The sequence below is a fragment of the Mus musculus genome, chromosome 4, assembly GCF_000001635.26.
Source record: "Mus musculus strain C57BL/6J chromosome 4, GRCm38.p6 C57BL/6J".
NCBI classification, from domain to species: domain Eukaryota; kingdom Metazoa; phylum Chordata; class Mammalia; order Rodentia; family Muridae; genus Mus; species Mus musculus.
The window spans coordinates 121,412,461-121,427,688 of record NC_000070.6 but is presented as its reverse complement, the minus strand read 5'-3'; the positions used below and the strand labels follow the sequence as shown (position 1 = coordinate 121,427,688).

At 41.6% G+C, this 15,228-nt stretch overlaps 1 protein-coding gene across 1 annotated transcript; it reads left to right on the top strand.

Moving 5' to 3' along the window:
• Window positions 1–4,589: 4,589 nt before the first annotated feature.
• Gm12886 (predicted gene 12886) lies at window positions 4,590–12,954 on the top strand. Its single transcript, NM_001144948.1, has 4 exons — window positions 4,590–4,744; window positions 10,141–10,238; window positions 10,903–11,018; window positions 12,175–12,954. The coding sequence occupies exons 1-4, from the start codon at window positions 4,612–4,614 to the stop codon at window positions 12,185–12,187; spliced, it is 360 nt and encodes a 119-aa protein (NP_001138420.1). The 5' UTR covers window positions 4,590–4,611; the 3' UTR covers window positions 12,188–12,954.
• Window positions 12,955–15,228: the final 2,274 nt, after the last annotated feature.

The following is a 15,228-nucleotide window of genomic DNA, read 5'->3' as shown; positions in this document are numbered from 1 at the left end:
TCTTTACCCTTTCTTAGAAATGGGAACAAAACACCCATGGAAGGAGTTACAGAGACAAAATTTGGAGCTGTGACGAAAGGATGGACCATCTAGTGATTGCCATATGCAGGGATCCATCCCATAATCAGCTTCCAAATGCTGACACCATTGCATACACTAGCAAGATTTTGCTGAAAGGACCCAGATATAGCTCTCTATTATGAGACTATGCCGGGGCCTAGCAAACACAGAAGTGGATGATCACAGTCAGCTATTGGATGGGTCACACGGTCCCCAATGGAGGAGCTAGAGAAAGTACCCAAGGAGCTAAAGGGAACTGCAACCCTATAGGTGGAACAACAATATGAACTAACCAGTACCTGGGAGCTCTTGTCTTTAGCTGCATATGTATCAAAAGATGGCCTAGTTGGCCATCACTGCAAAGAGAGGCCCATTGGACTTGCAAACTTTATATGCCCCAGTACAGGGGAATGCCAGGGCCAAAAAGGGGGAGTGGGTGGGTAAGTGGTTGGGGGGTGGGTATGGGTCACCTTTGGGATAGCATTGGATATGTAAATGAGGAAAATGCCTAATAATAAAAAAATAAAATAAAATAAAGGAATAGATGAGTATCATTGATAAAATCTCTACCAATCAGGTCATGATCCAGTATCAGACTGTTCTCGACATAGGAGACAGTTATTCTGGTGAAACCTCTCCCTTATAAAAAGAAACAGGGGGATTTGGCAGGCACTGGGCTGCACACAGACAGCTTAGACTCCAGTGAAGTAAAGGTCTAAAACCCTGGGGACCTGATGGGTGGTAATTTCCACCTACATAGGAAGAAAGGTGTTTGATCATGTCTCCTGGATCCCTGGCTCCTGTTGAAGTTACAGCCCCCGCAGCCCTTGCAGGAGAGGTGTGTAGCTATCAGTCACTTAGGAGCAGCACCAAGCCTTCCCACAAGCAAATAAGGTTCCCCCCCCCCAGCTCTCAGTCCAAGTCAATAAGAGGTACCTGCTGTTGAACCCTGAATCACCCACAAAACTGTATATAAATCTTATCCAGGGAATTAAAGGTGTGCAAGAACTACTCCATCCCATCATCTGAGTCCTTTGTTCCAAGAGCTGTAACAATTGTGAAGAGAACTTCTTTCCCAAAGTGCCACCTGAGGTTCCACTGCACTCCTCACTGAATAGTCAGCTTCTCTTTAGCCCAGCCCAACCCAACACAACTCAGTGCAGAGTGGCTCAGTGTTACTGAGTGACCTGGAAAGCATGGCAGAGACTTTGTCTCCCTGCCAACACTTGCTTCCCTTCACCAAAACCCTTGCACTAGGCCTGGCCAGGGATTTCTGTGGAAAAACTCTGGTACCCAATCTCAAAGGTTTTGATCAAGTAGGGAAAAATGAAGTCTTAAAGCTCATAAAAGAGAAGCAGAGAGGTTTGAACTGCCCACACCAATAAAACGTACACTCTCACCTGATCCTCAGTGAAAACACTTGTGTGTATTATTACATGTGGACAGGAACTTTATAAGCATTGAAGGGTAGGGTGGGATTCGGGAGTACATGCTTCCCATTGGCTCATTGTGAGAGGCTAAGGATGCTCTATTTGCATGGGGAAGCACTCTAGGTGCTTTCCCTAGGTGACTGATTGTCATGGTCACCCTCAGTGGGATGACATGGTCACATATTCCAGAGCAGGTAGAGGTAGACAGGGAGTGGCCCTCAACCTTACCAGCTCTGTTAGGAGCAGCTTCTACTGCATTGTAAGCTCAAAATAAATAAATGTCACCAATGGATGGATGTAGGGAATGCTCAGATTCTGTTGTCTAGCAAGGGTGTGGTCACTTGGGCCCAAGAAAGGCAACTGGATTAACTCCTGGGGACACAAGAGTTTGTTGACTAACTGAGCTAGGGTGGAGTTACCTAGATCCCTACATCTCCTGTCAGTCTGTCTTTCTCTCCTGCTGTTACAGTGCCTTGGTGCAGGAGATTCTGGAGCCACCATCAGATTCAGGTCCAATAACTCTAATGATTTGGCATAATTTAGGTGAGTGAGGAGTAGGGGCCCACTTCCTTTCACCAAATTGGTTCAATTCTGAAGAGCAAGTGCTATAAAGCATTTCAGATTTGGGGGCTACTTGGCACAAGAACAAAGGCATCCATGTGTTTTTTATCAATTCCCAGGAAATCTGTGCACTCCTGGTGTTTATGCTGTCTGTCAAAATACTAGCAGCTGTGGCATTGCCTGAAGCATCTACCACTCAGGCCAGCCTGCCCCTGGAGAGCTGGGCAGTGTGCTCAGGCTTTTTTTTCCAGCACACCTGAATAGAGATCTACCAGGCACCTGCATGTCCTCCATGCAGCTACCTCCCAACAACCACTACCCTGAGTGGGAAAGACTGAATTTCTCATCTTAATGGAACATGCCTCCCAGTGATGAAAGAAAATGTACAGAAATAAGTGAAACATGTCAGACAGTGAGGGTGCACTAAAAACATGCACAAACCTGGAAAAAAGAGAGAGCCTGAAGTGTAAGCTTGTGCATGGAGAGAGCAAGGTTAGGACAGGATCCCCCTAGACAACTGAGCAGAGCTTAGAGGATGAGGGAATTTGCCATATGAATGTGTGGTCAAAGGAGAAGCAGAGGCAAAGGTCATGAGCCTGGTGTAAACAAAAGGTAAGGATCCCAGTTCTTAGGCTAAGGAGTGGCCAAAATATAATTTATTTGAAAGTGTCAGTTTAGAAGCTAGGTGTGGTGGTGAACCAGGCATTCAGGAGGATGAGGGAGATGGATCTCTGTGCATTTGATGTGTTAAGGTGCACCTGTCAACATGGTTAGATTCAGGTCATCCAGAATGAGGGGGCAATCGGGAGGCAATGGAAGAGGGAAAAGTTTTGAGGTTAAGTTTCATATTGGGGATCATTTAGTCCCATCTTGGTCATCTGAGATTTGTAGAATATATATGTATGACCTCGTTCCTATTGGTCTGTTCCATGGACCAACCTCTGCTTGGAGAGGGGTTCAGAGAAAAGAGGTGTTTGGGATCACCAAAAAGAATGACATGAAGTCAAATCGTGAATCCAAGCTGATGACCTGTGTTCTGCTTGATCCAGCTTTTCAGGTCTGCTTCTTTCTATGTTCTACTTTCTATCAGGAGGTTTTTCTGTCTATATTCTGCTTCCTTGCTAGTCTAAATGATCTCTCTGTCCGTGCCTTGCGTGCATGCATGTGTGTGTGCTTGTTTGCATACATGCCTACATGCATGCCGGTGTGTCTCTTCTCTAGCAGTTCCTTAAAAGATACTCTGGGTACCTCAAATAAATACCACAGTGCCAGTCTTTTATGATATATATCACTCCAGGTTTTCCTTTTAATTTTCTTATGAGTCAGAATCCCATGACTAGGAGACAGCAATATACATATATATAAATCAAAGAATTCAGAGTTCTATATGACTTTGTTAAACACAGACTATATGATAGTTGGGTGGGATCCTACCCTGAAATTAACATTTCTAACATGCCTGACCCTAACCTTTCACTGTCCCAGGCTGATGTTGAACTCAGGAATCTTTCTTCTTTTGGAAGCATAAACAACAGCAATAAAAAAAAAAAAAAAACTTAGCTGGGTGGTATCTCCTGTGAGCAACACTCCCTTAATCTCTTTATCTTTTTCCTAGTAAATGCCTAACAAGTTGGCTTACCACATGGCTGCTTTGTTTTACTTTAGAATCACGAAGCCCCTGATAAAACTCATTTTGCATACTTATTTCTTGCTTAATTGGGAAATTAATCTCAAACATATGTTTCTAGGGTTCTTTTCCATAGCCTTAAGGGTGGTCCTGAAGGTTACAACATTTACCATTTTCTGAGATATCACTGCACCCTCAATTCTTGGACATACACTGTTTGTAATCATCATGGAATTATTAAAATTAATAGGAAGGATATTCCTTGGAAGGAAAGAGTCCTTCACTGATAGTAGGACCACAAAATCTGCATTTCATTAAAAAACAAGCCTTTTGTTTACTGTAGCCATTGACATTCTCAAAGGCTAACACACGGGCCCTGTTCCAGGAGCAGAAACCATGTCACTATGTCCCCACCAGGGCCAGACTGGGCCAGGTAGGTAAAGGGGAATGATGGCCATATAACTGTTTGGAGGGAGGGCCAGGAGCTGTTTCTAAGGAGGATTTCAAATGATGCAGTGCAGCATCCTTTATGGTAAGGATTAATTTGGATGAAAGGGGCATTGGTCCTGGGGCAAAATTTTAGTTCTTCTATTTAGAGGGGTACAAACTGCATAAGACCAAAAATCATTCAGACAGCTCTTCTGTGCTGAGACACAGATGAAAGAGGCACAGTTCAATTCCTTGAGGACCCTCAAATAGTGATATTGAAGTCTTTACTTATAAAATGGAAGCGTTGTATAAAGTCCCTAAAGGACAGAGAGCAGCTTTCCGGTCTGTTCTAAGGACAAAATATATACCTGTCAAGTTGGTTTTGCTGCAGGGAATGCTCAGGCTGTGGTACCTGCCCTGCAGGGGCGTGGTCACCTCAATCCCTGCAAGGTACCCTGATTGCCAGTCAGGGACACAAGCACTCATTGATGTCACTGAGCTAAGATGGTGTTACCTTGCTCCCTGTGGCTCCTTTCTGTCTGTCTTTTGTCTTGGTGTTGTGATGCCAAGTTGCCTGTGGCTCTGGACCCTGAGTCAGAATCAGTCCCAAAACCTCCAGTGCTCAAGACTGCAACAGGTGAGTAAGGAGTAGATTGGCACAGAGCAGGCAACCCTCTTCCTCTTTGTTGTGGATTCATATCTGCAAAGCCAAAGTTGGAAGGGCCAGGAATTGGGATTTGAGGCTGCTCTACAGTGAAGGGAAGGGACACATATTTCTTTGCTAAGCCCTCAGGGAAAGGTGTGTACTGCTGGGTTTCATGTTCTCTTTATTAAAATCCTAGCAGCTGAGACATCAGTCTGCACCATTTCACAGGCGATCTTGTTGCTGCAATGCTCCCTCAGGGCAGCTCACTGAGGCTTTCACTCCTTCACAACTGAATAGAGATCTACTGCGCACCTGCATGTCCTTCACACAGTTACTTCATAGCATCTGCTACACCTGACCATGAAGTGGTCTTCATCCTTCTGGAACTTTAATCCATAAATACTGATCCTATACAGTAGCTCTCCTCCCTTTGTACAGTTCCTGAAATGTGCCTGGGCCTTATACCTTTTCACCTATCATAGGAGGAAAAGAAAGGAGGGGGAAACATATAAAGAAGTGGGGAAACATGTCAAAACCGACATGAAGCCTGGAAGAAGATTGAGCCTAAGGTGTAAGCTTGTGCTTCTTCTGAGCAAATTAGGGAAGGATTCACGCAAGAGTGAAAACTGAGCAGAGCTGAAGTGGATGAGGGAAGATACCATATGGATGTGTAGACAAAGGAACAGAAAATGAAAAACCATGAGCTAATTATATGTGTCTAGATGAGTCATAGAGGGAGCAGAGGGATCAAGGGGAGAGAGGCTGGACACATCTGCTGGGGCTTTTAAGACTAGTGTAAAAACTCAGAATTGGACCTGGAACTTGTGAGGAGATGGGTAGCAGAATGTACCTGCTTTACATTTTAAATAATTGTTCTAAGTCCATTGTGGTAGTTAGAGCCTGAATAGAGCTAGTTTAGGAAAGTAATTCCTCAGCACTCAGGAGATAGAAGTCAGTATCTATGTAAATTTGAGGCCTGCCTGATCTTCACTTCGAGTTCCAGGTCAGCCAAAACTACATGAGGAGGCCTGGTCATGTACAGTTAAAATTAAAATAAAACGTAAGTGTTGTTCTATTTGTGACAATAGATGGTCATGCAGGCCCTTCCAGTGATCACTGAAACAAAGCTGTGGCTGTGATCTCTGAAGAGAAGTCCTCATTAAAAAATGGGATTGAGAGATAGTCAACTGAGATCACAAAGAAGACTGATGCTTGTCAACAGGGATAACAGGTGTTTTCTCATGTTTCTTGATAGACTCCCTGGATTTACTCCTGTTGCTAGTCAGTTGTTTTACTTTTTCCTGCTATGATACCTGAAAAGGAATAAGAGCCAGGCACATTCCAAGAACTAAAGAAAAGGAAGAGGGAGACTGTATAGTGTCAGGATTTATGGATTAAAGGTATGACAACCTGTCTGTCTTGTCCCACAATTGTCCTCATTTCTATTGTAATTCTGTGTTAAGAAAAGATTGTAGATAACACAAGAGCTGCAAGGGGACACTGCAGATCTTAAACTCCAGAGATGCCTGTGACTCAAAGCTGTACAGAGACAGGTGTTTGGTAACATGAAGTATGGGGAAGTGGTGGGACTTGACATATTTGAGAGTGGCAGCAGGGGTTTAGATATGGCCTGAGAGCTGAAGGGGGAGAGATGATACCACAGCTTTTGACTAGGACAATTTGAAAGTGAAGTAGACTGGAAAGTGAAGTAGATTGGAAAGTGAAGTAGCTTGGAGTGTGAGCATATCTAAGACATTCTCTCTCTCTCTCTCTCTCTCTCTCTCTCTCTCTCTGTGTGTGTGTGTGTGTGTGTGTGTGTGTGTGCACGCACACGCATTTCTTTCAACACATGAAGGAATCAGAATATTTCTCTGGAGTCAATTCTTTCCTTCACACATGTGGATCCAAGGGAATAAACTCAGAACACTATGTTTGGTAGTGAAAGTCTTTACTCTTTGTTACACTACAACTTGGCTACAGTCTTCTTTTATATCATATAGCCTGAGGTAACCTAGAATCCTCTGTGTAGCAAAGTATTCCCTTGATTTCCTTCTTCCCAAGTGTTGGGTTTAACATCATATGCCTAGCGAACTTGGATTTTGTAGACAGTGTCTCATATAGCATGGGTTGTCCTTTATCTTGATATATAGTATATAATTCCTTTTTTCCTTTTTCTTTCTCTCTATTTTATTTAAATTTGTTATTTTATTTCAAGGCAAGGTCTCACTGTGTAGCCACGGCTTTCTTGGTGCTCAATATGTAGTCCAGGCTAGCCTCAAATCCGCATTGATACCCTTGCCTCCTCCTTTTTAGTGCTGCCAATACAGGTACCACAAGTCCAGAGTTCTGGAGGTAATTTTGGAATCCTGCTCCTCTTGTGCTTTCCAAGTTGTATGGTTACTGAAAATGGTATCACTATCACCAGATCATTGTATTTTCTGGGGGAATGGCACTGTGTTTTAAAACCAGACACACTGGTGTGTATTCTAGGCTAATGAGAACACAGGATCCCTTTGTCCTACCTCTGATGTACTGGGATGTAGGCATGTGATGGCACACCCAATTTACAAATCAGTCAATCTGATTACCTTTTTACACAACTGGCCAGTGCTACAGAGGTGTTTGCACAGGTGAGAAATTGAGTTCAGATCTACTGGTCTGGGGCCAATTTAAAGTCCTGTCACAGGGTGAAATCATCCCAGGAGTGAATGTGCCAGGACTAGGTACACCTCAGCTTCTGGAGAAGGAATGGCCAACCAAAACACAGCCCAGGACAGAGACAGTGAGGGAACTGCCTGTGGGGTGTAGGAAGGTCAGGAGAGCTCAATGTCCTGGAAGCCACTGAGAAATGTTCCCTGAAGAAGGAAACAAGCCAAGTCTGATGGCTCAAACCTATGACCCCAGGAAGAGGTCGATGCCTGCAATTTCAAGGCAAGTGTGGATTACTTAGTCACTACTAAGATTCTTGTGAATTTCTCCATAGTATTGGATGATACCCTAAATGAAAAACTAATAACAACAATAACAACAAAAAATTATGCTACCACCATAAAAGTAGAAAGCAGTTCATCATATCACACGTACATAAGTCAGTTATGAGCAGCTTGGAAACTGATCATTGAAATTAGTAAAGTGAAGATTGGTGTCCATTTTAACAGAACAGTTTGCGACTGATGTTTTTTTTTTTTCAATTTTTTATTAGCTATTTTCCTCAGTTGCATTTCAAATGCTATCCCGAAAGTCACCTATACACTTCACACCCCCTGCTCCCCTACACACCCTCTTTTATTTCTTGGTCCAGGCCTTCCCCTGTATTGGGGCATATAAAGTTTGCAAGACCAAGGGGCCTCTCTTCCCAATGATGGTTGACTGGGCCATCTTCTGCTATATATGCAGCAAGAGACACAAGCTCTGGGGGTACTGGATAGATCATATTGTTGTTCACCCTATAGGGTTGCAGACCCCTTCAGCTTATTGGGTACATTTTCTAGCTCCTACACTGGGGGCCCTGTGTTCCATCTTATAGATGACTGTGAGTATCCACTTCTTTATTTGCCAGCCATTGGCATAGCCTCACTAGAGACAGCTATATCAGGGTCCTTTCAGCAAAATTTTACTGGCTTATGCAATAGTATATGATTTGGTGGCTGACTTTGGGATGGATCCCCAGGTAGGGCAGTCTCTGGATGGTCCATTCTTTCATCTCAGCTCCAAACTTTGTCTCTGTAAGTCCTTCCATGGGTATTTTGTTTGCTCTTCAAAGGAGGAAAGAAGTATCCATGCACTCACTGGTCTTCCTTCTTGATTTACTTGAGTTTTGCAAATTGTATCTTGGGTAATCTAAGTTTCAGGGACAATATCCACTTATTAGTGAGTGCAAGATAAGTGAGAGAAGAAAAGGTCTGTGTTTTCAGGAAAGGACCAGGCTGACTCTAGCTGGGTTTCTACAGCCTGCTGGGTAGCTGTGCTTAGATCTATTCTATTCCTGTGGCTGTGAGGACCTACAGAGGCTACTATGTTCATAGCAGCCATATTTATAATAACCAGAAGGTGGAAAAAACTTACATGTCTCTCAACAGAGGAATGGATACAGAAAATGTGGTACATTTACACAATGGAGTACTATTCAGCTATTAAAAACAATGGACTCATTAAATTCTTAGACAAATGGATGGATCTGAAGGATATCATTCTAAGTGAGGTGACCATATCAAACACACACACACACACACACACACACACACACACACATGATATGCACTCACTGATGAGTGGATATTATCCCAGAAGCTCAGAATATGCAAGATACAATTCACAAACCATATGAAATTCATGAAGAAGGAAGACCAAGTGTGGACACTTCAGTCCTTCTTAGAAGGGGGAACAAAATACCCATGGAAGGAGTTACAGAGACAAATTTCAGGACAGAGACAGAAGGTATGACCATCCAGAAACTGCCCCACCTTGGGATCCATTTCATAAACAACCACCAAACCCAGACACTATTGCAGATGCTAAAAAGAGCTTGCTGACAGGAGCCTGATAAAGCTGTCTTCTGTGAGGCTCTGCCAGTGCCTGGCAAATACAGAAATGTATGCTAATAATCATCCATTAGATGAAGCACAGGAAACCCAATGAAGGAGCTAGAGAAGGTACCCAAGGAGCTGAAGGGGTTTTTAACCCCCTAGGAGGAACAACGGTATGAAAAAAAAAAAAACAGTAATCCCAGAGCTTCCAGGGACTAATCCAGGAAAAAGCATACACATGGAGGGAACCATTGCTCCAACTGCATATGTAGCAGAGGCTGTCCTTGTTGGACATCAGTGAGAGAAGAGGGCCTTGGTCCTGTGAAGGCTCGATATACCAGTGTAGGGGAATGACAGAACAGGATATCAGGAGTGGGTGGGTTGGTGAGCAGGCAGAGGGGGTGCTGGGGGAGTGGGTTTAAAGGGGTGAAACAAGAAAAGGGGATAACATTTTAAATAAAATATATAATAAAGAAAAAAATTATTCTCATAAAAACAAGACTCAAGGAATTTTAATATTTTTTCAGTGTATAAATACCAAACTAAGATCTCTTTTTTATATTGTGTTACAATGTCAGATAATAGAAATTCCTGTTTTCATGGCTAAATAAATATAGCTTAATCATTAAGAGACCAGAGAACCTAGCTTCTGTTGCCAGCACATATGACAGCTTAGAACTGTGTGTGACTCTAGTTGCTGTGGGCCTGAGATTCTTCTCTGGCTTCTGAGGTTACTGCAGACAAGAGATGCACAGGTATACAAGTAGGAAAAATACACATACACAAGAATAATATGTTTAATAAATCTTTTAAAAGTAATATTTTCATTCATATGTTTCCATTATTGATCTTGTTGGTTAGAGATCGCTGCAATCGTGGTTTTCATGAAAACCTCTAACGAAACACCGAAATCTGGAACTTATGGCCAGTCTCTACAGGATGGGAAGAATAAGATAAAGGTAAGATGCCAGCTCCTTCCCTCTGGCATTGCTGAGGGCTTTGATAGACAGTGCTATTTGAAAGCTCTACCTTGGAAAACAGACACATCACTGGGTTTGTTTCATTTTGTATTGGGATTCAAGATTGTGTTCTATAGCTCAGACCAATCAGGAACTTAGTCTTCCTACCCCAGCCTCCTTAGTGTTGGGATTGCAGGCATGTGCCATCATGCTGGATAACCTAGTGGAAATACGATGGTCTCAACCTGTATGAGTTACATTTCTGTTGCTGTGATGAAAATACCATAATGAAAGGCAACTTATGTAGAGTATATATGGGCTTATGGGTTCAAAGGGATAAAAGTTCATCATGGCAGAAAGGCATGGGAGAAGGTGAGAGAACAAGCTTCAACTGTAAGCATGAAACAAAGAGCAATATGGATGTGAAGCAAGCCTGTGAAGCCTTCAATCCCACCCCAGTAATATATATCTTCCAGCAAGGATGAACCTCCCCATAACATCCCATGAAAACACCACAAACTAGGGAGCACATGCTAAATAGCTGAGCCAATGGAGGACATATCATTCAAACCCCCAAATACAACGTTAATTAGTTTCCCCTGAGAAAAGATCTGGTTACTAAGAGTCCCATCCTTTCATTTCTCACTGCTCCTTTTTTTTTTAGGATGTTGAGAAGGAAGTCCTGGATGCTTGTTCCCAACTGTGTCAGAGTCTTGCTCAGGATCCTAACTTGCACCATGGCTACATTCTTAGGGCATACTTCAAGGAACACCAATTCCTGTAAGTGTCCTTCTATTACATGAGGAATCATGACTTCTTCTATTCACATACATTGACTGTATTTATTTAGAGATCCACCCATATCAATTCAAAGAAGTTTCCTTTAAGATGTTCCTGTAAGTATTGTGGAATTTAAATTATTTGGTTGTTATACTTGTATTTATATACATGTACGTGCAACAGCTGCCTCTCTCTCTCTCTCTCTCTCTCTCTCTCTCTCTCTCTCTCTCTCTCTCTCTCTCTTACTAACTCTGTGCCCATGTGTTATGTTAGCATGAGTTGTTGTCAGAGGTCAATGTTTGTTTTGTCCTCAATTGCTTTGTACTTTACATTTTTATAATACATTTTTGTTTATTTATTCTGTGTGTATGTATGTATGGTTTGTGGAGTTGGTATGGGCACATGTAAGTGCAGTGCTTAGAGAGGCCAGAGGAAAACATCAGATCACCTAAAGACAGAGTACAGTTGATTGTTAGCTATGCATCCATTATGTTTGCTAGACACTGAACTTGAATCCTCAGCAAGGGTAGAAAACCCTCCTAACCATTAAGCATCTATGCAAGCTTCTATTTTACTTTAAAATTTTTAACCTGTATTTATTTACTTACTGTTCTTGTTGGAAAGTATGATGAGGATGATAAATTATGTCTCTCCATGAACCTGGAGTGAACTATTGAGCTAGACTGGCTGATTGATGAGCCCAAGAAACCCTCCTGTCTCTGTCTCTCCAGTACTAATATTATCAGATTGTGGATGTGCCTGGATAGTTAATTTTTATTTTTACAATGGAGCATGTAATCCTAGCTCAATTTCTTTGCTGGCATGACAAGAATTTCACAGATTTAGCCATGACCCCATCCTCTCTCCATTTTTTTAAATTGTGAAATAAGAATTGTATTCAGACTTTGAGGACACATATATTTTACTTGTATGCTTTGGGTACCTATGGTATATTTTAAAAAGCTTAATCAGTAAAGTAACAATTGTTAACATTCTAATCTGATCATCAGAGCTGATAGGCAAATTTTTTTTCCAGGTCAGTAGTTCAGAGATGTACAAACCCTGCCAAAAGAGATATGTTCTCTGATTCTGCTAGAAAAATAGTTAAATAATTTCTGATTGTAAAAATCGTTTTTTTATTACATTATGAATATAGGTGTTGTTTCTGATGTGTGTCTAAGGGAATGGATGATTCTCTGGAACTGAATTTACAGACAGCTGTGGGCTGCCAAGTCACTTCTGGGAATGAAACTGAAGACCTGTGGAACTTAACTAACTTAAGAGCCTCTGCTCTCAATTGATGTATTTCTCTCCAAGCCCAACTTTCATTTCTTTATCTGAATTATTTAGCTTTCTAGTCTGCATCAACATGACATTTTCATTTTCTGTTTTAAAATTGAGTCTTCCTTTCTATCCCAGTCTGGGATCAGAATTTACAACACTCCCGTATTGGCCTTCCAAGTGCTAGTGAAATACCAAAGTTCAGACTCCATTTTTAAAAACTTGACCTAAATTTGAACTCAAGTAAACTAACAAGGAAGTACCAACATTAGTTTCCAAGTTGCCCCATAATAAAACCTCATCCTAGCTCCAGTCTCTAGGTTAATGCTCAACAAGAGCAGTGTCTCCAGATTATTCCTCCAACACAGCTGCACCCCAGATTACAAACTTACCCCTTGCCAAATGACCAATAATACAAAGGGGAGAAAAAGTTAAGTTTATGATATGATTCCAATCAACAGCCAATTATGTTAAAGATCATAGTAGCTTTCCATTTAGATTAACACACACATATTTGCTGCTTGCTGCTTACTAAAAAGCTTTGCTCTAATAGACATTCATGGCTCCCTCACTAGCAAAAATGTCCTGCATGACTGCAGTTCATTTGGAGGGCCTGAGCTAGCTCAAATAGAATAAAGACCCTGCTGTGAATTGCATAAGATTGGCTCCTGTCTGATTTTTTAGAGATCACTAACATTTTCTTGGTACAATACTAGGATTATAAACATGAGTGCTCATATCCAGTTCCCACTCATTTAAAGAAAATTATTAATAGTTTGATGTGTGCACCTGTCAACGGCCAGATCTCATTGAATATAGTGTAACAAATAATCCATCACTAATGAGGAAGTAGGAAGATTCTTGGGATTGTAAAGCTCTAGGACACAAAATATCATCAGGTGGCCATATCGCCCTTTCCAATTAATTGACAGGATTTCACAGAAGTAAAAAAGTTCCAGCCCTGTGATAGGTAGTGTATGAACATTAAATGAGTGTGTGCATATGCTGTGGTTGTCAGTTAGGCTAGAAGAAGGTGTCAGGTCCCCTGAAGCTGGAGGACAGGCTTCTGTGAACCAACTGCTGTGGGTGGTGGAGATTCTAACTTGGGTCCTACTAAGAAATCTCTGTAGCCACTAAAGTTAATTTTCATTTACATTACTTATTGTGTGGGGTCACACATGTACCATGCTGTAGATGTGAAGGTCAGAGGGAAGTTTAAAGGAGTCACTTCTGTCTTTCTTCTACATGGCATTCAAGGAGTTGAAGCCAGGTTGTCTGTCTTGGCAACAGATGTCTTTACCTGTTGTAACACCTTTGCAACCCAGGGGATGTTCTTAATTGAACTCCTCTAGATGCTTATGGAGGAGACAAATATATAATCAAGGAGACTACCAATAAGGCTTTTGTCATACTTAGAGTAGAATGACAGGGAAGGCTGCTCTCAACAGGGTGGTTAGAAGAGAAAAGAATCTGGATTTATTTTTTGAGAGAACCTGATGGGAAGATAGAGGAAACAAGGGTGACATCTAAGTTATCAGGATGAGCAAATGGCTGAACTGTATTGTCATTTACAGAGACAGGGAGCCACTGGGGAGGAACAGAGGGTATATGTGTTTTTTTGTTAGGCTGACAGTTCAACTGTGGTTTGAGATGACAGGATGTAGAGATTATTTGTAAGTACATGCTTTGAGATGGCCACCAAATAGAGCTGTATGTCAGGACACTGGAAATACATGTCTGACAAGGTGACAAGAGTGTTAGATGTATTCAGAAGTTTTCAGTATATACATTGATCTTGTTTACTTTTACATTTTTATGAGAAAATTATAAATAGATGCAAAAACATTGAACAATAGAGTGAATAGCTCTGTTCTTACAGATATCTCTTTTTAACACTTGTTAATTTCAGTCTGATAAGTTGGCTCAGTGGATTAAAAAAAAAACATTTCCCAGCAAGCTGATCAGCTGACTTAGATCATCAGATCCCTGGAGGAAGGAGAGACCAAATCTAGAGCTATTGCTTAACTCTGCACATGTGCCCTAGAACTCACATTCACACTCAGTCTGATCCCATCTCTCCAATCTACTCTTCCATGGCTCAAATTCTCACATTGTTGCACATAAATTTTCATCTTTTAAAAAGAAGATGCACTTAATCTGGTTGTGCTGGAACATGATTTTAATTCAGCATTCATGAGATGGAGGCAGTAGGGTCTGAAGTTCAGACTCATCTTGGCTACAAAATGAATCTGAGGCTAACCTGGGAAACAAAGAAGAGTAGGACAAAAAACAAAACCAAGAACCCAACTTGGTTTTTGTATTGACTGGACATCTTCATGCAATTCTTTGAGTGAAATTAGTTCAAAATAGCTGGACAACTTGGATACAGTGATATGTGCCTTTAATATTCATATTTGGGATGCAGATGCAGAGAGGTCTTTGAGTTTGAAACAGCCTAGTCTACAGAGTGATATCCAAGACAGCCAGAAATACATGTTGAGACCATGTGTTATTTCCCCAAGCATACCAAAGACTGAGGTTGTTGCTAGGGAGTGGGATAGTTAGATGGCTCTGTAGGTAATAGTCTTTAACTGTTCTTGAAGAGACATGAACCAACTTGCCCAGCTATATTAACCTCCTGCAAATAGTCCCAGAACAAATGCTTGACTTATGCAATCACTATGGACACAGCAGTGTTCTGCATCCACTTTGAACTTTTAAGACACAACCCAACTGCAAAACACCAAACCTGTCTGCTAAGAGCACCTTAGTCTCCTGCTCATGCACATAGCCCCTCCCTTCCTCTGCCCTTCTCCTAGCTTTGAAAAGGTTCTTAGTCTGTAAGAAAGGCATGCTTGCTTAGTGTGAGCTCTTCTCAGATACTCTGGAAAAGAAAACAAAAACAAAAACAAAAACAAAAACAAAAACA

Coding starts and splice junctions, on each gene's coding strand:
- Gm12886 (NM_001144948.1), top strand. CDS start 4,612: ATGGTGTTACCTTGCTCCCTGTGGCTCCTTTCTGTCTGTCTTTTGTCT. Junction 4,745..10,140: donor AGTGCTCAAGACTGCAACAG/GTGAGTAAGGAG, acceptor CTTGTTGGTTAG/AGATCGCTGCAATCGTGGTT. Junction 10,239..10,902: donor ATGGGAAGAATAAGATAAAG/GTAAGATGCCAG, acceptor TTTTTTTTTTAG/GATGTTGAGAAGGAAGTCCT.